At 40.3% G+C, this 27,039-nt stretch overlaps 3 protein-coding genes across 5 annotated transcripts; 2 read left to right on the top strand and 1 right to left on the bottom strand.

Annotated features, from left to right (window-relative positions):
- Positions 1-3,705: 3,705 nt before the first annotated feature.
- On the top strand, positions 3,706-14,037 carry LOC306701742 (alpha-1A adrenergic receptor-like). Its single transcript, XM_079167137.1, has 2 exons — positions 3,706-4,690; positions 12,839-14,037. Exons 1-2 carry the CDS (start codon positions 3,727-3,729, stop codon positions 13,402-13,404), a joined length of 1,530 nt encoding a protein of 509 aa, XP_079023263.1. The 5' UTR covers positions 3,706-3,726; the 3' UTR covers positions 13,405-14,037.
- Positions 14,038-14,136: 99 nt separating this feature from the next.
- Positions 14,137-21,637, bottom strand: LOC306701638 (caspase recruitment domain-containing protein 8-like). 3 transcript variants are annotated; one of them, XM_079166999.1, is made up of 11 exons: positions 21,244-21,637; positions 18,705-18,743; positions 18,228-18,477; positions 17,801-17,840; positions 17,427-17,506; positions 17,017-17,231; positions 16,664-16,914; positions 16,442-16,570; positions 15,734-15,869; positions 15,533-15,571; positions 14,137-15,210 (listed from the first exon to the last, which is right to left on the bottom strand). In XM_079166999.1, the coding sequence occupies exons 1-11, from the start codon at positions 21,500-21,502 to the stop codon at positions 14,930-14,932; spliced, it is 1,719 nt and encodes a 572-aa protein (XP_079023125.1). In that variant the 5' UTR covers positions 21,503-21,637; the 3' UTR covers positions 14,137-14,929. The 3 variants fall into 3 exon arrangements, with proteins under 3 accessions (XP_079023125.1, XP_079023126.1, XP_079023127.1); XM_079167000.1 differs by having other exon boundaries at positions 16,664-16,911; XM_079167001.1 differs by having other exon boundaries at positions 15,053-15,210; positions 15,543-15,571.
- Positions 21,638-22,796: 1,159 nt separating this feature from the next.
- LOC306701778 (gastrotropin-like) lies at positions 22,797-23,909 on the top strand. Its single transcript, XM_079167186.1, has 4 exons — positions 22,797-22,956; positions 23,056-23,216; positions 23,334-23,423; positions 23,561-23,909. The coding sequence occupies exons 1-4, from the start codon at positions 22,890-22,892 to the stop codon at positions 23,618-23,620; spliced, it is 378 nt and encodes a 125-aa protein (XP_079023312.1). The 5' UTR covers positions 22,797-22,889; the 3' UTR covers positions 23,621-23,909.
- The last annotated feature ends 3,130 nt before the right edge of the window (positions 23,910-27,039 follow it).

Genomic DNA, 27,039 nt, shown 5'->3' with positions numbered 1-27,039 from the left:
TCATCACAGCAGGAAAAACATTCAAATAAGATCGTTGAACCCAAACAGTTCAATGGAGAAGATCTGGACATCGTCCAGAAATAAAATTAACTATTGTCCCATGTCAAACTAGAAACCTCCTTCAGTCTCCCAAGTTTGACAGCAACTCTTAAAATATTAATGTTTTAACAGAATAAATAAATCTCTTGACATAAAAAAACAAACTATTCTAAACGTGGAAATGTCTTTATCAGCAGTCCAGACAAAACATCTCAGAATCTTAATCTCAGTTGATTAATGTTAAATGGATTGAAATAATGACAAATTACTGTGTAAAACTAGGAGCCATGTCTGAAAAAAAAAATAAAAAATGAAATGCCCCATGTCTTATGTAATTCAAGATTGTGTTTGCATTGCCAAGAAGAAAAGTTGATCCTCTTGAACGGCAAATCCTCACCACTGAAGCACACAGAAAGATGGAGGCCGCTCTTGTTGCAGTCAAAGATATTAATGGTTTCTCTCACCCGGAGCACTTGGCAGCATGCTAAGCAGCAGAAGCTTTTATGTCATGTGAAAGCTCAGTGTATTCAATCAAGTGAAATGGGTAGTGAAAAGCACTTTATCCCAGACTACAAATCCGGTTTTAGATATGAAATGATATAATTCAAAGTGATTCATCTTTTAAGAAAGACAGATGCTAATGATGCCCGAGTACTGTGTCTGTTGAAGAGTTGAAAGGCTGTGTGTTAATGCCTGATCCTCTCTACAGGAATGCTGTCCCACACGGAATAAATGTAGGGCTCACTTAAGGATTGGGTTATATATGTGTTATAGACTGCTGTATTTAGATTATTAACTGAAAACAACCCTTTAACTTGGACATGACAGCAAGAATGAAGTTAACTGGCATCACTTTGCATTTTAGTTGTACAAACATTCTTTCATTCATGGCAGGATTCCTGAAAGTGACAATGTTTTTATTATAATCCGACTTTGACATGACTATTGGAAATAAAAACATCGCCTCTACCTTCTTTTAATAGTAGCACTAATCCACAGAGGGTGGAAACAGTCAAAGCACTGCTTGGTAAAAATGTCTCTGAGTACAAGTAGAAGACAAAAGTCTTTGTGTGTATATGTATGTACTCAGAGAGTGGGTCAAGTATACTCTGAGTAAACAGGGGGGATATGACGATGATGACGATGATGATGAAACTATCAAATTAAAAAACACATGTCCATGAATACAACAGTGGAACGACATCAAGCCGCAGAGCCCTCATGTCCAAACCAACAATAAATTCATTTATTTTGACAACTTTCACAGTGCAGCCTTACAATAATTAACAAGACCTAAAACAAAAATGATGAACAATAAACAAAAACAGCTGAGGACACCATGGCGGGTGCAACAAGGTGCCTTTAGCCACAGAAATTAAATAACCTGACACTTCTAATGAAATCAGCAGAATAAAACATTGCCAAAGCAGAAACACAGATGTACAAACAATATTAACTCAACATCAGAGCCACAAACACACACAATATAGTTGCGCAGTTTCTGCACAACAGTGATTTACATTCATAAATAGGTTTGTTTACGTAGTCACACGTTCCGAATGGCATTCCGTGCGCCGTGAAGTCCTCCTCAATCTGTTCCAGATTCCACTTCTTGATTCCTGGTGCAAAACATGACATGACCTCTCAGCCTCTCTGGTCCCTGGCGATGCAGATTATTGTCACAAGCAGCGGAAAGGCCTGAAAACACCTGGAAGTTATAGGTCCAAAGCAGACATGGAAGTCAAGGCTGGACGGGCCTCCACCCACCACGAGCAAGTTAGCGTGCAGCTGGTAGGCTTCTTCTCTGAGCTACCTATTGAAGGCAACATCCTGGGTGTGTTTGTTTTGTGTCACTTAGCGTGCTCGCCGGGTTTAATCAGTGATCAACACCTTTTTTTGTAGACTCACATTTTAAAACAAATCATATTCTGAAGTAATGCTTAACTAATTCAATCTTGAATATTGCATCAATTAATGCAGACTATGTATCATGACTTCCTGTTTTTCACCATTAGTAACTATGACTTTTAATCAATTACATAATGTAATTTGATAGTTACTTCATTAATTGATGTGTGACCAAATTAGCTGGATTAAAATGAATTTCCAACCCGTGCATTTGCTCAGGACTGTAGGCTACTCTCATTAAAATACTATAGTATATACTGTATATCATTTATTTTTTTCATCAAACTGGTCACCAGATGCAAACATACTGCTGAATGACAGAATATGCAACAACATGAATTGTTGAATTTCAATTATTATATGTGTTTATTGTGTTTGAAGTGGTAGAGACAACCAGAATGATGCACTGCAACCAAAATCATCTAGCCGGTGGAAAATTAGAGGAGAATTAAAAAGTAAAGAAAATTGTGAGTAAACATTTTTATTGGATAAAAAGAAACATCATTGCCTTGAGAGAGACTTAATATTATTACAAAAAGACTGAACATTTAATATTGTGAAGAAACATACTATGCAGATTTTAAATAAATACATTCATAAAACATTCCAGACTTTTATGACCTGGTGCACAAGATTGCCTAACCTGAAGCTATAAACATTCCTGGTAAAACAGACTATATATATTTATATATGCACTCTGGTGAGTGAATAAAAACACCTTTCTACTCTCTGTAGCCTATAAGGGATTTTTTATTTACATTTGTTCATAAAAGTTCCAATTCTGTAACAGGCTATCCAAATAAACGTTTTGCTAGTATCTGTACTCCAGTGTTACATCATGAGAAGAGGCTCTTAAACAGGAGGAACCTCCGTTTCAGGAATGTGCTTGTTTCTGAACTCAGCCCATTAAATCAGTTACTTCTTACTAACTGCACTCAGATCCAAAGTGAGATTACTTTCAAGATCTCCTGCATTTGACCAAAATAGGAAACTTTTTTTTGCGAGAAATGCCTGTTACAGCAGAGGGGATGTGGGATTTTGCTAACTGCTTTTGAACTTTTGACCTTTAAGGCTTAAGTTGCCTGCCTGAGCATCCTAATTAATTCTCCTGCAAAACTAACTGAGTAGATGTTATTGCAATGGTCATTACACTGAGAGGTGCTCAAGTATACCTAAACCACCTTTTTTTGTATTATCAATGATCTTGTTTTCTAACTAAGTAACTAAACAAACTAAAAGATGACGTCAAGGTTAAGGTAGTTTGGCACAAAAGTCTTTCCCTGATAATTGTCAAGTTAAGCACCCTCCCTCAGGAAAAACAAATTGACAACAACACACCAAAGAGGCACCTCTCCCAAAACGCGCACGGTTGCGTAAAACGATGCAAACGTTGCCTATGTTATTAACGGTTCTTTCTGAAATTGTGTGTCATGTGTGCTTATAGGCTCGCGTTTCGGTGCGGTTGGCCAGTAGGCCTACATGGGAGCGCTGTGTGTGGTGCAGAGGGAGGCAGGGGATGACTGCTGCCCCCCTCACTTCTCCACTGAGCCCTCAGGAGAGTGGAGGGAGGACTGCATGGGGACTGTACGCTTCACAGTGAACGGGCTTTCTCTGATGAAGATCTCAGCAGTGATTTTGAAACAAAATTATTGCAATTACGCAATGAAGCCATGCAGACTGAGGATATTTAGGCAAGTTTGTTTATGTTCAGTGAAGCTCTTTCGTGAGTTGCCGTTACTAGTGATCTGAAGCCTGCTATGGAGGACCTCTTGAGTCAAAATGAGTCTGAGCACTGACAATGTCACGAACTTGTGGAAAAATGGTTCCTCGGACCTCGGCGGGATACCGAACGCGTCCTCCCCGGTCAACTTCGCCAACAGCTCCGGGGGGAACCACACGGAGGTGGACCTCACCCGAGCCATCCCGCTCGGCTTGGTGCTGGGGGCTTTCATCGTGTTCGCCATCGCGGGTAATATCCTCGTCATCCTCTCGGTGGTGTGCAACAGGCACCTGCGGACACCGACAAACTACTTCATTATCAACCTGGCCATCGCCGACCTGCTGCTGGGCACCACGGTGCTGCCGGTGTCCGCCACTCTGGAGATCTTAGACTACTGGGTCTTCGGCAGGATCTTCTGTGACATTTGGGCTGCGGTGGACGTGCTGTGCTGCACCGCGTCCATCATGAGTCTGTGCGTAATATCCATCGACCGCTACATCGGAGTGAGCCACCCGCTCCAGTACCCGAGCATCGTGACAGAGAAGCGGGCTCTGCTGGCCATGCTCGGCGTGTGGGTGCTGTCGGTGGTCATCTCCATCGGACCTTTGCTCGGGTGGAAGCAGCCGCCGTCGCCGGACGACACGGTCTGCCCCATCACCGAGGAGCCATTTTACGCGCTCTTCTCCTCCCTCGGCTCCTTCTACATCCCTCTCATCGTTATTCTGGTCATGTACTGCCGGGTGTACATAGTCGCCAAACGGACCACCAAGAACCTGGAAGCCGGTGTGATGCGCGAGAGGATGAACTCCGGTGAGCTGACCCTCAGGATCCACAAGGGTTCTCAGGTGCAGGAGGAGCCCTGCTGTTCGGGCACCGGCAAGGGCCGCGGGCACCAGGCGAGAAGTTCCCTCACGGTAAAACTTCTGAAATTCTCCCGGGAGAAGAAAGCGGCAAAAACTTTGGGAGTTGTGGTCGGCATGTTTACGCTTTGTTGGCTGCCCTTCTTCCTCGCCTTACCCATAGGTAGGTCCAATAGGTCATTGTGGTCTGTTATAGGGCTACTGTCATGAATGAAACATATTTGTCACACACCAATCCAATTAAATAAATGAGAACTGCAGTAAAGGTATTAAAGGTATCTAGATGTCTGTCTGAAGTTAAACTGAAGGCTACAGGCCTTGTGAATCACATAGCTGGTCTGTACTGCTCTGAATCGTCACCAAACCTATAGAGTGTTTTTCTGATATACTGTAGTGGACATTTTATAAGCCTAAGCCATGAATACAAAAATAACATCACCCATATATTATTGAGGCATTCAATATAGTGTAGTAGGAGTGGATCTATATAATTTATCTGACTTCACAGCCTCTGTTTATGTAATTTAGTTAGAATGCAGCATATTTTATGATACAGACTTTGAATTTGGGCCAACTTGAAAATTGGCCAGCACTGATGTTGTGGTTTCTAAACTCAGGGCCTATAAAGTGTGATAAAAACATGTTTTTCAGAGTCTAAGGAGTAATTCTTTACAAGCGTTTACAAACATTATTAGTGTAATCTTTGCATTACTCCCTGAGTCTCAGTTAATCTGCTGGCGCAACAAATACCTCAAGTGTGCCAAGGGAAGAGTAGGTGGTCTCCCTCTGCTCTGGTCACTGTATTTGAAGGCCTGTGGGGCCAGCCACGGCTCCCTGAAGCCGCCGAGAGTGGCAAACATTCAGCACCCAGCTGTCATGGCTGTCTAAAAACCTGCAGAGAAAATGAAACAATATATTCTGTGGACAAATGCTCATGTGGCTGTGTCGTGGCAAAGAGTCTAAAACAAGTCTTTTATTTAGTGATGGAGGCGCACTGAACAAAGTCGGACCTACAAGCATGGCTGCTGTATTTTGAATGCTATTTTGGGTGAATTCATCCTAAATGCTACTTGTTGTTATTGTATGTGAGTGTGTATTGGCATGAGCCTGCACATGGACACATATGCAGTGCTCATATCAGAATGTGTTTATGCCCCTGGCTTCAAGCTGCAGTTTATCACCTCCTCACATGAACACACACACATCACTATATAGCGAGCATCATTTGGCCTCGAGGTGCTCTTAGTGAGCACACTAAAGTATGCTTCTCTCTACAATCTCTGGTGTAACACACTGATGCATTGTGACAGAGGAACATACAGCCTTATGTCAAGCTCATTTTTTAACATGGCCACTGAGATGCATGAAAGACATCATACAAACAAGTCCATCAGTCTTAGTGGGAAATTCCACACAATGCATCGACGATATATACATATAGTATAGTGGACTTACCACTGTGTCAAAGCATGTGACTAAAACTGCCTCCTGTATTTCCTTGTAGGAAACTTGATTTATCAATTTAAGTTCGTGCCCCGGTCCTCTTGTGTGACTCTCATCTTAACCTAAATGCTTAAAGTGTGACAGGGCAACCTCCGTCATCATGTTGCTCCCTGAGTATTCATTAGCCTCCACTCACAGATTGGGATTTCCTGCCTCACACTTGTTTTTACTTTGCTCCTTCCTCTGAATACGGTCATTGATATGTAACGTATGTGGAGGTTCGGTTGGCGGTGTATGTACGCTGGTTTTAGCGAATGGCACAAGTGTTTTGTTTATGTGTGTGTGTGTGTGTGTGTGTGTGTGTGTGTGTGTGTGTGTGTGTGTGTGTGTGTGTGGGGGAATTTAGAAAAATGTATGTGTGTTAATGTACAACTTTGTCCATGTGTGTTTTGGGTTCAAACTTTTAAAACCAGCTTGAAGTTACCAGCATGAGCCACTGTAACCTCTGACCCCTGAAGTATCAAACTCAGAACATGTGCAGCTTAAGCAAATATGTGAACTCTCACCTTCACATCTGACTGGACCTATCTGATCCAAATCCTAACCAGCTTGTTTTTGTTTTTCCACATAAACGGCAAACATATAGCTACCGATCCGCCTTCCTTTTTCAGGTTCTGAATTATCGTGTCTCCTTTAATGCCTTTTACTTGGATCAAAGTAAGGTATACAGATTTCAAGATTATAAACATGACATCAAAGTGTTTAAGTTACTGTTGGTCCAGGCAAGTTTCCTTGGACAAAAAGCAGCCCCAAATTGCACACACTCACTGAGCGCTGTCTAACTTAGCTTGTTTGTCAGTAAGGGTGACATTTCTAAACAGACATTAACCAAAAAAAGGCTTTTTGAGGGAGCAAAAGCAGCCAAAGTTTCACAAAAATGCTCGACCTTTTACATGATGGAACAGTTTTATCTTTCATAACAACAATGTATTTTATTGATTATCTTTGTCCCCTTTCAAACTGCACCTGTCCCACCAGCCGGTCTATACCACAACAGCTCAACAGTTGAGCAGCTAAACATTTTTCAGACACAGAGATCTTTATTCTAAATTGCAGACAGCAAGGTTTCCAAACATAAAGATAGATTAAGTTAAGAATACTTCCTATAAACAAAGAAACAACAACAAAAACAAGTTAAAAGAAGAAATCTGACTCAGGAGACTCCAGCTGTCAGCAGTTAGACCTGCACACAGAGCGGAAAACACATTTACAGAAAGATGCACGCAAACATACAGCTGGGGCTGCAACTAACTCATTGTCATTGTTCATTATTCTGCCAGTTGTTTTCCCCATTAATTCATTAATGGTTTGGTGTATAAAACGTCAGGAAATATTTTAAAAGGGTTGGGTTTTTTGTTTGATGTAAGCTGAGGAAAAGAAGCGAGTTGACGATTGATTTATTGTCGAAAACATTTCCAATTAATTTCCTGTCCATTGACTCAGCAATTCATTGACTACATTCAGCTAATCAAAGACAAAAAGCTAAACGAGATAAGGAAACATAAACTGATGAACTGGAAGCATTAAAGCATTGTCATAAAGAGTAAAAACATGTTCTGTTTCAACTTATACAATATTAAGATTCAGTTGGCTGTGTCCTCTTGTTCTCATCTCAGCCGGATAGAAGAAGAAAAAAATCGTCTTCAGCGGATACACGTTTTATTTTATTGCACACATTGTCCCACGGCTCTTTAACACCCAGAGCAGGCACTAATGTGCTGTGAAGGCCTCGCATTTAGCAACTAGTGCGAGCAGTGGGCCCATGTGTGAGCAAAACCAACACTCTGAGGTGTTAACCAATTGTTTCCTTGTAGAAGTGTTTTTGGAAAAGATACTGTGCATGTGTGCATCTCACACAAGCGTGTGCGTTTTGTATTACATTAGCTGGCCGGCCCTTGAATTCAGCCTCGGGGGTAATTGAAATGCTTTTTGAAGGAGAAAAATAATGAGAGTGCTAAGTGTCAAAGCAATGGAGTAGAAAGGGGTTGTCAGATCTGAGCTGGAGGGGCCACAGGGCAGCGGGGGTGAAAGTGAGGGTCCCTGGGATGTCAACTCAATTTTCCAAAAATAGCTTCATGCCATGGTTTCATTGAAAGCAATATGAGAGGGCAATAACTTCTGTCCTTTTAGATCAAGACATATTAATCACATTTATGGGTGTGTAATGACACAGGATGTGTGAGTTTTTTGGAGAGCAGAGTGTGTGTGTGTGTGTGTGGCATCACTTCTTCCAATTAGTGTGAATAACAGGATGCCTTGTTTTGTTAAGATGTTCCTGTGTTTCATAGTGAGATGTGCTCGTATGTGTACGTGCCTGTTCTCAGGAAGGAGGTGCAAACATGTCTCTTAACAGAAGGGCCAAGACCACCATTAAAAAACATCCCACAGTTATCGCCATACCATTGCCTCGCATCCTCTGCTGTATTTACACTTCAGCCTTTCAACATAAACACCTTCAAGCAATACAAATGGACTACCTTCACACACAACTTGAACATGCAAACATGTACCACGTCTGGCAACAGGAAGGTCTGTTGTAAACCAGATTCATTTCAGTGTGTCCTACTTTATTCTGCCCTTGTGTAGAAAGGAAGCACAGCGTATATACCACCTTTTGGTCTCTGTTGTGGCCTCTAGATGTTTAGAGGACCCTTCCTGAGAGGCAGAGCCACACAGCTGTGTTTGCCTGTGCAGATGAGAGGCTTATACATTTTGTTTTTCTTAAACATCCTAACTATTGACTAGACCACGAGAGTCACAACCAACAGTTCTGCCTTTCCCATTTCCAACAAACGTACGTGTTAATCAGTCTGTTATGTAAAAAGGAAAGAAGGAAATAGAAAAAGATAACCTAAGGTTTTGTCATGGAATAAAGCTGTCAAAATATTCAATTGTTCAATTCAACAGAAAATGAATAAAGTATTTTTATAACTGATTACAAAACATTGTGGGTGACCTCTGGCTCACCCAGTGGAGCGTGAGCCCCACGTAGACTGAGGCCCTTTGCTGCACATCATCCCTCTCTCCCCCCCTTTCCTGTCATTCTGCAGCTGTACTAATAAAGGCAATAAACAGCCAAAAGAAAAGAAATCTCCAAAGAAAAAATGTCTCTGGTACCGGCCTCTCCAGTGTGAGGACTTGCTGCTTTTGTGTGTTGTAGATCATTGTGAATGTAATGTATTTGGGGGGTTGACACAGACAATGTGAAAGTGTCACCTCAGGGTGCACCAAATTTTCACTAAACAATTCATTGAGAAAATATTTGTCAGATAAATATATAATGAAAGAAAATACATAGTTGCGGTCCCAGAACAGAGCCCATACACATTTATTCATGATTTAATAAACTGATCAAAGAGATATGTTGGGACATTTGGATGTTAGCATGCTAGCGTCACACAGCTTTCTACTCAAGAGCATTACCGTTACAATTACTATTCACTATACAATACAATTATCTTGTTAGAAAATAAATAGTTGATTCAACATGCTATACAATAAGCTTAATTGACTGATGAGTTTAACATTGTTTTAGTCATTTATCATGTAAAGTGAAGAAATGTGATGATTATTGCCTTACAAATGCAAATGTTCAGCTTCTTTTTTTCATTCGATATTTGTGATCCGCTAGACCATAAAAAGAAAATATATTTGCAAACAGCTACTTTCAGAGAGAGAGAGAGAGACAAAGAAAGGGAGAGGAGAGAGACGGGGAGAGAAATAACAGAAAGATCAAGTTTTAATTCCCCTCCAAACCTCTGTATCCCAATCACAAGCATAACTCACACATTTATGTAATCACATTTATTAAGTGGCTGTCCAGAAACGAGAATAGCATGTGAAAATACCAGCTACTGAGAAGAGACCCATTCATCTAAAGAACAGGAGGCCAAGACACATTCAGACAGCCGTCTCTAGTTTCAACAGGCAACGGGGACACACACACTGTAGTGCTGCCATTTAGGAGCCGCTAATGAAAGTTGGAAGTGACATTTCCTCCTGTTGTTACACTCCTCGCTTCCCTCAGGTTAACAAATTGACTGGAGCACTGTGTGTGTGTGTGTGTGTGTGTGTGTGTGTGTGTGTGTGTGTGTGTGTGTGTGTGTGTGTGTGTGTGTGTGTGTGTGTATGTGTGTGTGTGTGTGTGAAAAAATGTCAACTTATAAAGTGGACACAACTATAAAACTCCATTTAGGTTTTCATTTTTCGCAACAAATAATATATTTGACCCGTTGACTATGTATTGTACAATGTACATTTAACCGCTTGCAATAATTGTTAAAGCCGCTGATGTGGTATTCGTGAAGTATCTGTCTGCCTAAAATATCTTACAGCTAATTTCTCACTTGAAAGCCTGATATTCTAGTGCATCAGTATAGTGATGATATGTTCAGTCTCTCCCGGAATGTGATATTAATTTAAGAATGTGGGTTGGTGCAGAGACACACAGTTTTACACAAATCTGCCCACACACAAACACACAATGTCTTTGTTTCTTTCACACTAACCTCACACTTGCTGTGTTTTTTGTCTTCAGGCTTTCCCCTCTCACCTCATTAGCTTGTAAGATATGCTTCCTCTGTTTAAGCTTGGACACACGGGTAAATCACTGCAGTGTAACACAGGCCAAATTTCATTAGCAAACATGACACGTCTTCTTCAGAATCTTTTGTAATGTTGATCTTTGCATCATTAGGATTGCCTCTCCCTGCAGAAAATGTCTTGATGAGTATTACAGAAGACACACCTCCCCAAATCAGAGTCTGAATCAGCTTTATTGGCCATGTAATGGTGCGCATACATGGAATTTGACTCCGGTTACATATTGCTTCCCATCGTACATGCCCACATGTGCATTCAGCTGTGTGCTGTTGTGGTCGTGAGACCTCCATAAACTCTCAGAGAAAAGGTGCCGTTTTATTTCAACTGTCTGCCCTTTGCTCAAAGCGAAGCATGTCTCCCACAGTGTATTCATCTAAAACGGGATTCAGGGCCATCTCACTCTCTCTGTATTCTTATGAAGGTTCTCTGAACTGTAACAGAGCGGCAGCATTGATTTTTGAAAAGGGAGCACTTTATCTGCCTGTGAAAGCTTTCATATATATACAAGGTCTTTCTCTACTGATAAATAATATGAGGAATTGACTGTACTCATAGGTCCACCTGTACAGCCGACCAAAAGCCCGATGTTATTCTTAATCACTGCTGCCACCTACTGGGTAAAATACAAACTGCAAGACTCACAATTTATCATGAGCATGGATGCACTGAGCTGATACGGCCCTGATTAAACAGATCAGATTGATCAGTATTTGGAGACACAAAGTTGGATCAATGCATTCCTTATTACTTTCCTCTTTTTGGTAGCTTTAAGGTTTGCAAAAAACCTGTTGTTCTAGCCATGTTTTTATGGCTGCTTCATTCCAGATGAAAACAAGTTTCGTTTGTCATTTTATTTTTTTTATTTTTGTTTATTTCCCCAAATTTCAGCCTGATGTATTTGATATCTTTGAACATGTGTTTGTAATGACAGGACTACCAGGAAGTCAGTGTTTGATCAATGTCAAGTTGGACATTTTAGGAAATATTCACTTTCTTACCAAGTTAGATGAGGAGGTCGAAACTCTTGTGTCTGTGCGTTAAAGGTGCAGTGTGTTGGATTTGAAGGCGGTGAGGTTGCAGATTGCAACCAACTGAAACTTTTCCCGTGCATGCCAGGCATGTAGGAGAACTATGGGGGCTCACGCGAAAACGTGAATGACTCTATCTCGAGCCAGTGTTTGGTTTGTCCGTTCTGGGTTACTGTAGAAACGTGGCGGTAGTATGGAGACGGAGGTGATTAGCTTAGCTTAGTGTGGTGGAAAAAATCTGTTTAACCTCCCTGTCAGAAATAAACCAAGATGAGAAAACCCTTAAATATAAAAAAACATATTTATTGAACAGACACTAATAATAATTCAGCTGAATGGATAGAACTCTTTCCCCACAGATGGTTCGGAGGTCTAACCACAAGGAATAGTTTATATTATATTATATTATATAACAGAGTATATATGCACATTATCTCGTCCCCCCCTTCGCAGATGTCCTCCTTATATAGAAAGCAGGGGGAAGGGGAGTACAGAGTGTCTGGCTATAGCTTCATACTTCATACAAACTACATATTCTTCGTACATTTTGACAATAAAATGGCATTTATTGAACACACAAATCAGGAGAAAATGTTCTGTCGTCGAGACTTTTCTTTATCAGGCAACAGTTGGCAGACACCATAGTGATGCTAAACACGGCTGTTAGCCGTGTAAATATACAATGTTAGTCAAAGAAAATAGAAATACATTATGCGAACATAACTGAATGTCTGCTTTCATCCATCCACACAACGTTCACAAAGCTTCCTATGGGTGTGGGGGTGATGTACACCATGATCACGCCCACTTAGGAGAAGCGTACCATCTCAAAAGATTGGCGAAGCTTGTTGAGTCATTTTTGATACAGAGCTTTTAAACTCAGCTGATCTGGTTCATCTCGCTGTGAGTTTGTGGTTTTTATAAGATCTGATTAACAGTTCTGGCAACATAAGCAACAAAACCACAACTGTCACCCCATTTTGATCTAAATGTTTCTAAATTGTGACTAGTACACATAAGTAGGTGACTTAACCTGTTTCCAACTGAGCCCTGCCTTCAAATCAGTGAAAATATCAGAAACCTTTAAGGGGTTAATTTGAGGATTCTGTACTAAGCCATTGGGCTCTAATAAAAGTTTTGTTTTTCCATTTTCTCTCCTCTGTTTCTATTGTTTTCAGGGTCTTTTAATGTGAACTTGCGCCCACCTGATCTCGTCTTCAAAGTGATCTTCTGGCTGGGCTACTTCAACAGCTGCCTGAACCCCATCATCTACCCCTGCTACAACCGAGAGTTCAAGCTGGCCTTCATCCGCATCCTACGATGCCAGTGTCACCAGCGTAAGAATCCCGGCTGGAGAGCCTACAACTACCGCTCCTCCAACTTCAGCTCCTCCGGACACTCGCGCAAGGGCTCGGCGGATCACAACTCCAGCTGCTTGAACGGCAGCCAGCGTACTCTGCCCTCCTCAGCCAGCCCGAGCCCCAGCTACCTGAGCAAGGGTCTCCCACCTTGCCCTGAAGGGGAAACAGTATACATCTGGGGGGGCACCACCCCAACTCCCTCCACACCAAACCTGCTGCCTGGCAGCCCCGCAGACTGCCAGCAAGGAGCTCTGAGAGGGTCGGTAAGAGGAGGAAAGCCAGCGGAGGAGACCACTGGTGGTATTTTCTCTTTCTCCTTTCGGAAGAATAGAGACAGGAGAGGGACCAACAAAAACAGCAGGGTGCCTGATGACATGGTGTGACTGCCGAGTGTCACTGAGATGTAACTCCTTCACTCCTTATAGGGATTTAAGTCACAGAGCGTGGACGTCTGATTCGACAGGTTTGCTGCATTCACTGTACATGTTCATTCACCAGTGGATTGTCGCTGTCATTAGTGCTCAATGTAAGGTGATGGTAACTGAGTATTGTCTATGCTGCTGTATCAGAGGTATTGTGTCTTATGTAACTGTATATGTGGTTGACATAGACAGGAGAGTTTCTTTCAGTGAACAGTAACGGATTCAAGATTGTGTATCAAAATCACTGTTTATCGCCCTCTTCGGGACGGAAAGACACCCGTGGGTGCATTTTGATTAAACAGAATACATTTTAAGTAAAAAGGACACATTTTTAGGAACCCAATACGGTTAAAGCCCCAGGTCTGCCCTGTAAAAAGACTGACAAAGAGCCTGACTCATGGACAATGTGTGATAAGACAAATGTCTTTTCTGTTGCAGTCACTTGATATCTTCATGGTATGTTGTGGAATTAAAGTATAACCTGGTTTATCTGCTGTGCGCACAATCATGAGGTATAATTGTTTGTACGTTTGATGTTCAAAAAGTTCTGAATATCGATTTGAGAAATGTGAGTGATACATGAATAAACATAGAATGTTGATCAAATGTCGCTTGGAGGCTAACTCTGTAACTTGCACCTTTAAATGTGATCATAGATAGATTTTTAAAAAAAACACTATCCAGCACTACAAGTGTTATAAAAAATATTTATTGAAATCCGGTCGCATAATTATATTACTGCAAACAAACTGTAAATCAAGTAAATGTAAGGAGATAATTAGATTGTAAGTCACCTTGCATATTGATCGCCTTCAACAACAAAAACAAATCTGTGCTTCATTTTTATAGAAGTAAACATTTGTCAATCAAAGAAAATTGGCATGAATGTCTTGGTTTGTCTATATTTACAATCAAACCAGACAGGGTTTTTTTTAAACCTGATTTGGTCTTTACCTTCACCTAATAGCTAGCTCTTGCTGCTAAATGCTCCACTGTGTTCACCAGTTAGTGGCTAACCGTGTCTAACTGTTGGGTTTATTACAGCAATTTCAATAAAAACTGCTGCGTTTTGGAAACAGGAGCAGCTGGAAACTGTATGTGGAGTATGTTGACCCCTTTCTCGTTATTTTATCCATTGTTAATAAAACATGTTGCTGAGTGCAGCTTTGATCAAGTGCTTATAGTCAACAACAGTTGTTGTAGTTCAACAATAAAAACATTAATCATCATTAACCTGTCACCTGACATAGCATTGTCTGTCCACAATGTATCCGCAGCGTGGATGAGAGGAGATTCTCTCCTTGAACACTGCAGGAACACCAGTGTACAATATCACTGCTGTTAAATAATTATATACACTTTAAACATTTGATGTCAAACAATGACACAATAAAAGGGTCCCTCTTGCTCAGGCACTGAAATATGAAAAGATCACAACCTAGTTCATTAACGGTGACCCAGCTCTGCTGAGACGGGCCTCACCTGGCTACACAGGTAGGCCACAGGGCAGCCCCAGCTCAGCGTGGAGCGTAGGGTCTCTGCTTCGAAGGCGAGTAAATATCTTCCTGCTGGCTTCGTGTCCTTTCTTCATCACCATGTCAATGAGGCAGCGTGCCCTGTCGGCACTGGTGTTGTTCTCCTGAAGTATCGAGTCTGTCTCCCCCTGGTTCAAGACACGATCCTCACGAAGGTCATCCAGCAGCTGATTGAGCAGTTCTCTGGACACTTTCTGCACAAGTTTAGACCTCACTTTGGCAAGCTCCTCTTCTAAAAGAGTAACGTGGGGAAAAAAATGAAACGACTCAGATTTTGGACTTTTAAGGTGGTTCATGATGCAGACACTAAAAAGATTTAGCTACACCGTGATACTAGTGTTGCCCGTGTGGAAATGAATCCTTAATGTTACTGTTTATTTACAATCTCAAGATTCAGTGAAGCACACCATAAACTATTACTGTATTGTTATTGGTCTTAAACCATTTAACTGCATTTTAAAAACACATCAGTCATAACAACCATACCAAGATGTTCTTATGACACTTCAAAAGAGTGTAGTTCTTCTAAATACTCATCATCTTCAGTGTCTTACCATACATCACCTGAATATCACCAGTGTTTTGATAGTCATCTGAAATACGATGCAGAAAAAATTAATATATTTGGTTGATTTAGTGGCTTTAAGTATTGCATTCAAAACAAAAAGACACCAACAAGCCGTTTGAGCTAAATAAGTGTGGCACATGGGTTCCTTAAATATACAATATCAGAATATTATTCTACAACCACTGACCTTTTCGAATGGCACAGAACCACATATGTCCATATTTATGTCTCTGATTTAGTGTGAGCAAGAATTCACTGTGTGGACTTTCAATGAACACTTCAAAGAAGTTTGGGTCACTGCCTTCATATACGAGCTTTAACGCCTGTGAACAAAATATAAAAGGAGCAGAATTAGAGCTTGTGTCAGGCTCAATATTTAAAATGGATTAGTTCAAACATAATTTGTCAAATCAAATATGTGTTGATATTGCCTTTATATCGAACCAAAGAGAAATATAGGGACTGTATTTTCATTTAAAAAAATAAATTACTGGACATGCTATGTTAAAGGAATAGTCTGACATTTTGGAAAACATGCTTTTTTCTTTCTTCCCAAGAGTTAGGTGAGAAGATCGATACCAGTCTCATGTCTGTTCTGTAAATCAGAAGACGGGTGGCTTAGCTTAGCACAAAGAGTAGAAGCAGGGGGAAACAGCTAGCTGGCTCTGTTTACCCTTATGTTTCTTCATATGTTTAATCCTAACGAAAAACGCAGTGTGAAAACAAGTTGTGGTTGTACGGACTATTGGTGATCTTAAGAGGTGGTGGTCAGAGTTTATGTCCAGTCTTTATGCTAAGCTATCTAAGTTAACCCTCTCCTGGCTGCAGCGTTGTATTGTTTCATCTTATTTATTTCTGGAACACAGTTCCGTCAATAGCTGAGTTTTAACCGTACCTCAGGGTAAATTTCTGCAGTCTTCATATCGGTTTTGAGGATGAAATAATCGCGCATTTTCAGGGACTGCATTGGGTATGGCTTTACAATCATTTTGTTTCCACTGGATAATTCCTTGTTTTTTATCGTCTGTGGGGGGAAAAAAAAGACGTCCTCAAAACAAAGACTTCAAGGTTGCAGTCACGAACATTGAATTTGAATCAACATGATTACAGCAATAACCTGTTGCAGAGCAGGATCCCGAGGGATGAGATAAACATGCAGAGTGAGGAATGTTTTGTTGGTCTTGTATATTAACAATTTACAGTGAATTTTCACGGGGAAGCCGGCTCTCATCAGGACTCCTCGTGGGGAAAAAAGTGGCTTGGACAGCTTGACATGTGATGGTGTGACTACAGACACGTGTTCCACAACGTCTCCACAGCTCTCTATGTGGAGGACTGCAAACTTTGCAAAAATAGTGGTGTCATCTCCTGCAAAAAAAGACAAGTGCATCAAGGTATAGAAATACAATTTATAGACATACTATCAAACCAAGTTGTTACATTTTGATTTTCATTAGGATGTTGGCTTACTTGTGCAAATCCAGTGTGGCAGATGTGCTTCATCTAACTCTCCAGCACCGACTGTAATGTCCAGTAAGGGACCTCCAGGGATGTATTGCATGGGTTCCAGTCTTTCCATGTGCTCGTCCCAAGAGCCAAACTGGTACTTGAAGCGGACCTTTTCCTTACAAACCCAGCGCAAGCCAGAGACACTGCATTCAAAGTGACCTGCTTCAGACTGTTGGCTAATTTACGAAAGGAAAAACAAGTTTTGTAAGTTCGGGTCTACTTTGCACTGAAATATTGTAAAACCAACAGAAATATCATTAATATAAACAAAATCAACCTTGTTTTTGTTTGCTGGAAAAACATTACAATGATAATTGAAATAATGCATTGGTATTAATGGTAGCAACACATTTTATTTTTTTTAATAAGACCTGTAAATCGGAGCATCCTCAGAATCCACGCAGTTCACTTCAGGCTCAAGTTGAATCCAGTCTCCTGTAAATATCTTGGTCTAAAAACCGAGGAAAAATAGCTGTATTGTGTATCTTTGACAGTAGTACAGTTAGTATTTTCGAAGTAGTGCGATTAAGAGTCTTGATTTTAAAACTTAAATATTAAATATTCACTCTTGAATGTAATAATCAATCCAAAGGTCTCAAAATAAAAAAAATGTATGAGATAATAGACAAAGACCACCCAATCTAGAAGTCAATAAGGGTCCTTTAGACGGTTAAGGATCTACTCACTTCCCCAAACATCCGAACTTTCTTCAAGTATTATCAATATTTTTATGTAACTGACTTGCCTTATTCCCCCATTTATCACTTCCCGACGGCATAGAAGAACTGAAATGGTAAAAGAAGACAGATATTGATCCTTGCAGTCTGTTTCTCCAGTTGGTGTAAGGAAACAAACATTTTGTTTATTCATGTACTCATTTATAGTATATAAAACACCTCACTGATGAAGGCCGGGGGGGGCAGTGAAACACACTTGGTACGTGTTAGACAGCAATTTTTCAGGCACAAAGGTCTGCACACTGTTAGGCTCGATCAGTATGATCTTACTCAGTTAACGTTGTCTCGATTTTATCACCTATTTCCTATTATTCTATTCTAATATGAATATTCGAGAAAAAAAGTATATATTTAATGCGTGTCATGGGAGGGCTACAGCTACATTTCATTGTGCAATCCTGTATTTTGTAATGATAATAAAAGCTGAACCTTGACCTTGAACCATGCAAACGTGTCATCATCATATCCTCCATGGCGATGTCTTGGAAGATGTCTTTGTTCCCAACAGTTTTCAGATGATGATCAATGAGCTCCATTATTTTCTCCTCCGAGGTCGATAGAGCGCTGATTTCATCATAACTTTCCTGTTGAATAACTCCCTTGTTAAGGAGCTCACCCAAAATGTGTTGAACGTCTACCACCCTGTGGATCAGAATATCTTTATTTGTATCCACGAAGTGCTCATCTGAGGTAGGACATAAAGAAAATACTCATTAGTGATTTATTGAATTCATTAGAACTTAACATATTCTTTTTCTATATTCAAAGTGCATCTGATAGACATTTGTTAATTATATTAAGATTGTCATTTTGGTTGTGAAATGTGGTATGTATAAGTTCAAATACAATGCAAGTACATTTCTATGAATGTTCCATCAATACAATAGCAAAAATATGGAAGTGACTTCCTACCCTTAAAATCAAACATCAGATATCGGCGTGCTCCCATGACTGGTAAAATAAGAAGACACAGGATTAAGTTACAATTACTAAAATCACTTTGCACTTTAATTTGAGACAGTTAGTTCTGATGGACGCAGTAAATCTGGTATAGCATTTTTTTGTTATTATGGAGTGGGATCAGGGATTTAAATCTATATGAAATTGTCCCTCTGCTTTGTTCAGCTCCACAACGCAGACTGGCCAATCATAGCGCAGCATCAACCAGCTCCAACAACTGTCCATCTCAGCTTCATAAACTCATGTTACTCATGCAATCGTTTCAGATGTTTATTTTCAGGCTGGTTGTGTGGATTTGGAGCTAGTCATGGTTAAACGTTGTGTAATAGTGATACTTGTTACATGGAGAGGTTGAAATTAGATATACGTTTTTAAAACACTGAATATCCACACATGCTGCTTTTGCTTTTTAATGACTGTAACAGTGAATAAAGACCCGGCTTTGCAGCAACAGTGTTGTTCCTCTATTTATTGTTTCTCAATCTCAATCTCCAGGTGATGTGGTGGTTCACTTTTACACTGTGATCTGTAGGATTGAGTCTCTATCTTTATCTTGTTTTCACTGCTAAATCAGTTTGACATCCTGGATATATCCTTCAAACGCATATCGTCGACCCTTCTGTCTGCTTCTCTCTGAAACCACTTGTTTTCCTGAGAATTAGATAGTATTAATTCAGGGAGTGCCGTTAATGACAGTAGTAGTAGTAGGGGGCGGGGCTTAGCGAAAGGTCAACTGTTAACTTTCTTTATATTGGAAAATGCACACCGTGTAATCTGTCTGTGATAAACTTTGGCTGCTGAGTCCTGGGCAGAATGTTAAAAGGATATTTTGGGTGTTTCAAAGTTTCAAAGCATGAGGTACTTATCCATTGTCCGTGTAACACAGACAGTAGATGACGGGCTGCAGCAAAACGTATTTTCACCACCTAGGCTCACCGAAAGACATCAATATCAATTTATGTTTTGGCTACATTTTTTATATTTCCACAGCTTTATAGGGCCATCAGACAGCTCGTTCCAACTGAACTGAAACGTATCTATGATCTCTTCAAAGTCACAGACTCAGTTGCAGAAACAGTATAGATAAGTTACACTTTCTTTTGTTCCCCGTCGGAAAATATTAGAAATATAGCGTTCATGAAACGCGTCGGCTGCTGTCCGTGCTGATGATCAAAGGCTGGATGCAGAATGGTACTTTGAAGGTGAGCCTCTCCATGGTGGCATAGCAAATGTCTGCTTTGCAATAGTCTTGTGCGTCTGTCCGTGTGTGTGTGTGTGTGTGTGTGTGTGTGTGTGTGTGTGTGTGTGTGTGTGTGTGTGTGTTTGGTGCGACGGCCCAAGAATACAAATTTGACCAAGGCCATCCCAATTATGTTACGCTGCTGATACTATATATAACATACAAATGTAAAGTTTAACTGCTTCCGCATTGGCTGAAGTAAGAAGTGTTTTCATTCAGTGTTTCTGTTGAAGCTGGGGTTGGTAATCTTGAGTAACTAGCAAGAGTAATACAAATTATCCAACTGAAAAACCCAGCATAGTGTTGGCAACTCTTTGAAAGAAGCGAGCAGCACAAGCTCCAAAACTCGCTACATCTAAAGTCTGTCCATTCAGGCCTACCAAAGCCACTCCCCCCAAAGTTATTATAGTGAACGTCAGGAACAAGGCTGTTGTTAGGACTCACAGTTTGGACTCTGACCATCAGCTGACCATCCAATCATTACATTCGGGCCACATGAAATGTGTGATGGGTTTATTACAGTCCTGGAACAACCACAATACCAGGTTGTTTTACTTTTCTTTTTCTCACAGCATTTGATTCATTGATTGAGGTCAGGATGTAATGAGAATTTCAACAAAACGGTTTTGAAGATTAACAACCCCGCCTTTAAAAAAATATATTTCAGCAGGGCTTAACTTAATAAAAGCACTAATATCAGACCACATAACGCAGCTGCACATGAGCAAAAAAAACGAGTGAAAGGCACCAACAGCACAACAAAGTAGTCACTACTAAACATTTTAAATAAAACTTTAGAGTATTTATGTAAAAGCTCTCAAGACATTCCTAACTCAGTTGTCAGATGTGCGTGACGTAGGCCTCGAGGCTCAGCTCCAGTGAAGGTTGTTCATCAGGTAATTCTAAGATGTTATGCCATAAAAGTATTACAGCACTTGAAGGAATAACACGTGAACACTGTGGTAAACTAGAATAGATTACGAATACGATATAGTAGTGTGTCGACATGTTATCTTCATGCATCCATGTTTATGAGTGAGCACACGTCACCGCTTATGAGCGGATTCGCCTTCAAAGTTGCCTGCTCAGTGGTGACATTTCAAAAAGCAACATGGGTCGGTTAGCAATATTTGAGCAGCTACCCTAAAGTTTATAAATGAACATTATTGCTTATTATTTGCACACAGCCTGGCTTTACGTAATACAGTTCTCATTCTGCATTAAAGTATTAAAAAGTAAAACACACTTTACCTGCCGTTAGTCTGTCTGCCTCGCCCTTGTAGCCCAGCAGAGTCAACGTCTCTACAGCTGCGGTCAAAGCACCACTCACGGTCAAGTGTGACACCATGAGGCTTGCGATCTCTGTTGGGTCTCGACTCCTCAAACCACGGACATCAATCCACGGCTGTGGTCTGTGCTTCACCAGCTCGTGGAAAAAGACCCGTAACTCGTCCCTGCTCAGGCGCTTCAGCGTGTATGTTAAAGCATGTTTTAAGGTTTTGGAGGCCATTTGTTACTTATTTAAACGTCCCAGACTAGAGTCGTGTTTGTCGACAGACTTAGGTAAAGTTGGAAAGATATTCAAAGGTTCGGACTTCCCGGGGTCCTGTCGACAGTCAGTTGCCCGTCCGACCAGGAAACTCACACCGCTGTGAGTGCACACAGGAAGACATATGTGGTGCGTTCCATTGCTGTTGGAAATACAACCACTATTCCAGTCTTCTTAATCCAGCAAATTGGCACACACTGTCTGAGACTGACTATGCACAGATCTAAGTTATACTTTTAAATGTTTAGGCTTATTTAGTTTCATTTGTGGAGATTTATTTTGTTGCTGCATGAATAAAGGTGCCATTAGCCTACTCAAAGTGATTTATAACCAAATATTTTCAAAAGGAAAAAAAAGTAAACTACCTGCAACTCTATAATAACAATTTATTGACTGACAGGTCTGTCAGCAACATATGGAGCTACCGCCAGCAGTTGGGGCATTTATAGCTTAGCATGAGGACTGGAAACAGCTATCCATTCTCAAAATGTGGAACTATTCCTCTTATATTGAGATCTGTCTGTGTGTGCATTTCTCTCTCTGTCTGTTTCTCCACTAACCTCAGTCCTGAAGCAACCAGTGCTACTGTCATGACGTTGTTCATTCACCAAGGGAACATTTTTACACTTCAAACTCCTCCAGCTGAAAGAGAGGCGGCTCTCCTGAAAAAAAAGTCCAAATCCTGATTCAGCTGGGATCACTTTATCTTTCATCTTACACCTTTCAGACACATGGTCCTTATGTGTCCTTTTATAGACCAAACAATCAAATAAGAACAGAATCAACAGAAACGCCAATGATTAATATAATCATTAGTTGCAGCCCTGTGCTAGACTGACAGATAGGAGAACTCTGGCAAATTGCTCAAATGTTAACTGATTAACAACGTACCACTCATGTTCACTGTCAGCAGGGTTATGCTGGTGAAGGATTCTTGTTACATGAGTTGTTTTGGTCTTTCTCCAAGCAATTCTTCAACTTAAATACCTCAACTACAAGTGCCAACTTCAATTCTAGAATGTTATTAGTAAGATGTTATTTTCGTATTTTAAAGTTATGAATCATTGCTGAAATTCAAGTAAAGAAAGAAAGAAAGATACATCAAGCTGAACGCACATGACCTCTTGGCAACCTGTGCAAAGACAGTGTATTTTTTGTTCTAAGCTTTTTACTGCACCATACATGTTCAAACTTGCAACGTGCTGGAAACCCCGGGAGCAGGGACATGGTGAGTAATGACAGGAGAGGAAGAGGCAGGTAAAGCAGCGGTTCAAGAAGAACATAAAGTGTGTTTATAGGGCCACTCCTTTTTCACTCCTTCCTCGTTCGTGTCCTCTCTTTCACCATCATGGCTTTCGCTGGAAAATATGAGCTGGAGAGTCAAGACAACTACGGGGAGTTCCTGGAAGTTATTGGTATTTTTTTTTTATTGATACATAAGTCATAAATTGGATAAATGTGAGTCGTCATTCATTTAAAGTTCTGTATTTGGACTTTCACTTGCTCTGTCACAGGGCTTCTCCATGCCAAGACAGACCACAAAGTGGTCACGGAGGTGGTTCAGGATGGGAACGACTTCACCTGGACACAAACCATTCCCAACTGGACCTGGTCCAATAAGTTCACCGCTGGTCAGCAGTGTGAGCTGGCAACAATGAAGGGCACCAAATTCACAGTGAGTTAATAACGGGCACTGGAGAAAGTTATCATTTAACTGCAAATCTTCTTCACAACTAGTCACAATGCTGTCATGTAATCAGACTCATTGGACATTTACCTGTGTGACCTGTAGGCTGCTGTCACTATGGAAGGAGGCAAGATTTCAATTGAGTTTCCTCAGTACCACTTCACAGCAGAGATCATTGAGGATAAGCTAGTAATGGTAAGAGAAGTAACCACTTCACATGTGCTAAAGCAAGGAAAACCAATATTCACTGAGACAAATGCTCTCAAAATGTTTTTAAACCTGAATTAGTTAGTTATATTTTCATCTTCATCTTTTTTTTATGTGCCCTCTAGAATTGCATAACTCCAGGAGAGAAGGGTGTGACTTTCAAAAGAATTAGCAAAAGGATCTAATGCTGCCAGACTCAACATGCTTTCTTGGAGAAGAGGCTGCACGCTGGAGGAAAAACAAGTCATGAAACTGCTCGCAACAATTACTGACGCAAGAAGAATAAAGTAACCATCTGTAGTGAAGAGCAAATGGATGTCTTGGCTTCACGGCGCTGTATTCTGTTGTTTTACCTTCAGATCTGACCTAATCGAGTTGTTAAAACTATGTACTGTAATACTACAAGGATGAAATAATGTACCAGTGTCCATGTTTGATCCAATATAAATCACTAAATATTGTTTCGCCAATCAATCCTGGGGTTTTATTTCATTTGTATCACACCATTGATGTTGTGTTAATGCTCTCTGACATTCGGGGTCTATAAAAAAAATGTTTCTGTGTAACTTGTACACACGTCCACCGCAAAGACAACGAGTTATGTTTATATGTGTATTATTCATGGGCGTTAGATTTATTTAAGTTAAAGTTTGAATTCATGTGTTGGAAAATAACGGATATTAACTTGAGACAGACACTCCCAGCTAATTTGTGCTGAACAAGTAAGTGGAAGCTGGTGTTGTATGCGTCATCCTCACATAACGAGCAGGAATACAGTTGTCTATACTTATACTTCACAGGATTTTTCTTTTATATTCCCTCTTTTAGTTACTTTGAATAAACAAGCAGATATATCTGGCCAGTATGTAAATGGTGTAAATGTTAGTCAGCAGAGACGTCCTTTCATGGTTTGTGGCTTTTGACCCACAGCATGTGTGCAGAAACTGTAACTGTAAAGTTGTGATGTGGCAACAAGAGCTTAAAAGAGGAAAAGAAGTGGCATTAAAAACTCTAAATTAAAAACAAGTTGAAGTCAAACTGACGTGAAAAAAAACCTTTTAAACATGCAGACTGTCCATTCCATGATTTGAACCTTTAAGTATTTACAATACATAAGTAAATATGATTCTATTGCCATTAATACGATACACCATTATGCATCACTATTTCCTTTATTTGTAGCCCTGAAGAGCACACGGTTCAAACCATGTCGCCAGTGATCAGAGTTGGTTTGAACTATTTTGGGCGGGTTGGAAGCAGCATGGCCACTAGTGGCTATGAGCAAGACTCTGTAAAAGTGTGTAACTGGAAACAACGTCTTATCAAAGGTTTCCACATTGCGTACCAGAGACTGCTGATTAAATCTCAAGCAAATGAATGTACAGACACAACAGCCACCTGTTTACACACTGTAGTCATTTCCAACTGGTCCATCAAACGACAATTAGACACAAAAATAAGACGCAATTAGATGAATGTTGAATACTTAAATGGAATGATTTATTATTGGACATTTAATTCAGCCTTTTCAGGTGTCATTAAGCGAAACAGTTCATTGTGTCTTCTTACTAACCGTCTTGTTAGTAAATGGTGCTGCCTGAAAAAAGTGAGAAGAAAACGTCAAGACTTATCAAAAAGCTGTCACATCTCTGACACACACACATTTTCACCATTTCACCAGTTTAAAGTTCAAACCTCAACAAGCTTGTCAGCAACCACCTCAGCAGTGTAAACATATTTCGGGAACTGAATCTTGAGTTTACCTCCATCCAAAGTGACAGTTGTTTAAAAATGAAGACAACTAAGATCAAACGGCAGCTGAACAAAAACAACATTGAAACATCTCTAATATAGTAAAACATTTAACATGAGTGGTTAGACTTGTTTTCTCTTTCTTTATTGTATTCTATCGTCACTTGAACTCAAAGGACGCTCCTTTTCTTTAGTTTGTTAGGTATCTGCTCTCATCATACTTTACTTTATCTTGTTCTACTCCTTCCTGTTGTTGGTTTATCTGGTTCTTTCACATGCAAACAAACTAAATCAAACCAAACATCTGCTGTGAATATCAGTCCGAATGAAACGCTGCATGCTCAGGAGCTGAGCAAGGCCGGGCCTCAGCTCGGCTCAGGTGGTAGAATTTATTTTAATAGATATTTGATTAATGTGAACTGTCCCTCGGGAGGTGTCTGGTGTTATAAACACAATTTCACAAACACCTATGCAAACCAATTCAATGCTAGAAAAATGATTGCGACCGAGTTAATTGAGACATGGGTGTCAGATAAGTGTTTTTGGAGTATTGATTGCATTGGCAGGTTAAAACCTATTCATTTTGATTGTGTCATACTGTCTTATTTAAGGCTATCTGCCTAAGAGCTTGTCTTCAGCCTCCCTGTCAATGTTGCCAGAAGCAAAGTCATACATTTAGGCCTTCAACTATTCAGTAACAGACATGAGATCATGAATCTACAGATAATACACGTGTGTTTGAGGACACCAGCCGAGAGTGAAAATATGCATAAGTATCTTTACTTGAACTCCCCGGTCCAGCGAGGTGGGAGATCCACATTTGCAAATGTGAAACTTAATTATTGCAATAAAACGCTAAAGTCTGAAAGGACAAGCTCACTCTTTGTGAATTCATCTTTGAAGTGCCAACACATTTGTTGTGTTGGGTTGCAGTATGTTGTATTTATATATATTTGAGGGCGTTTGATTTTAAATACAACGTACACACAGCTTGGTTCCAGACCTGAATCGCCACATCTGCAATTGTTTTCAGCGATTAGAATAGTAATAAAGAAATGACATGATGAACATTTTAAAGTCAAATGAAATGGAAATTCATTCTGATGATCAAGCTAACATGTGATCGTCTGAGAGACCACACTCATGTACACATTTTGATTAAAGCTTTAATAATAGCCTTATTTTCTTTTTCTATTATTTGAAAGTGGAGATGCAAAATGATGCAATGAAAAACATCAAACTACTGTTTGGGGTCTACGTCAGGGTTTCCCAAAATTGCCGAAATCCAGAGGACACCTTGGTTTCACGGACATGATGTCAGTTCAGAAAACTTCCATTCCTAAAATATTGATAGTTGGAAATAAATTGGTATAAATAAACACTCTTGTCATCTGAGCTGCAGAATACTTCACCTGGACAACAGGTTTATCCTCAACGAGACCATCTGTTGCGTTGACTGTACAGCTGCTGATGCTGACATGAATGAGAAGTGTTACAATCAGCTCTGTCCGCATATTACTGCTGGTTGAGCATGTTTGACATTGACACTGTTCCTGGTGAGGAGCTGCACTTTTCCATTGTCTCCACTGAGTGGTGCCCTCATTCCTCAATAAAACAGGAGAGGCAGTTCGCTCCTCCGAAGTACTGCAATGCATTAAGATTAAGAGAGAATGGGTTTCTACTTTTTTGCAAAAGGGATTATAAAATGTTATAAAATAAATAGCTGGAGTACATTCACATTTGGAAAGCCCTCATTCATTTTGACTTGTGCCAATAGTAATCACTTATTCCTCTGTTCTAACAGAATTTTGGGATACAAACCTGCTTGTTTAGTAGTGAGTTTGCTTCTTTT

The sequence above is a fragment of the Pholis gunnellus genome, assembly GCF_910591455.1.
Source record: "Pholis gunnellus genome assembly, chromosome: 10".
Classification (NCBI taxonomy): Eukaryota; Metazoa; Chordata; class Actinopteri; order Perciformes; family Pholidae; genus Pholis; species Pholis gunnellus.
This window is presented reverse-complemented; position numbering and strand designations above follow the sequence as displayed.

Coding starts and splice junctions, on each gene's coding strand:
- LOC306701742 (XM_079167137.1), top strand. CDS start 3,727: ATGAGTCTGAGCACTGACAATGTCACGAACTTGTGGAAAAATGGTTCC. Junction 4,691..12,838: donor CTTCCTCGCCTTACCCATAG/GTAGGTCCAATA, acceptor TATTGTTTTCAG/GGTCTTTTAATGTGAACTTG.
- LOC306701638 (XM_079166999.1), bottom strand. CDS start 21,502: ATGGCCTCCAAAACCTTAAAACATGCTTTAACATACACGCTGAAGCGC. Junction 17,507..17,800: donor GTGATAAATGGGGGAATAAG/GCAAGTCAGTTA, acceptor CTCGGTTTTTAG/ACCAAGATATTTACAGGAGA. Junction 17,232..17,426: donor GAGGATGCTCCGATTTACAG/GTCTTATTAAAA, acceptor TTCGTAAATTAG/CCAACAGTCTGAAGCAGGTC.
- LOC306701778 (XM_079167186.1), top strand. CDS start 22,890: ATGGCTTTCGCTGGAAAATATGAGCTGGAGAGTCAAGACAACTACGGG. Junction 22,957..23,055: donor GGAGTTCCTGGAAGTTATTG/GTATTTTTTTTT, acceptor GCTCTGTCACAG/GGCTTCTCCATGCCAAGACA. Junction 23,424..23,560: donor TTGAGGATAAGCTAGTAATG/GTAAGAGAAGTA, acceptor TGTGCCCTCTAG/AATTGCATAACTCCAGGAGA.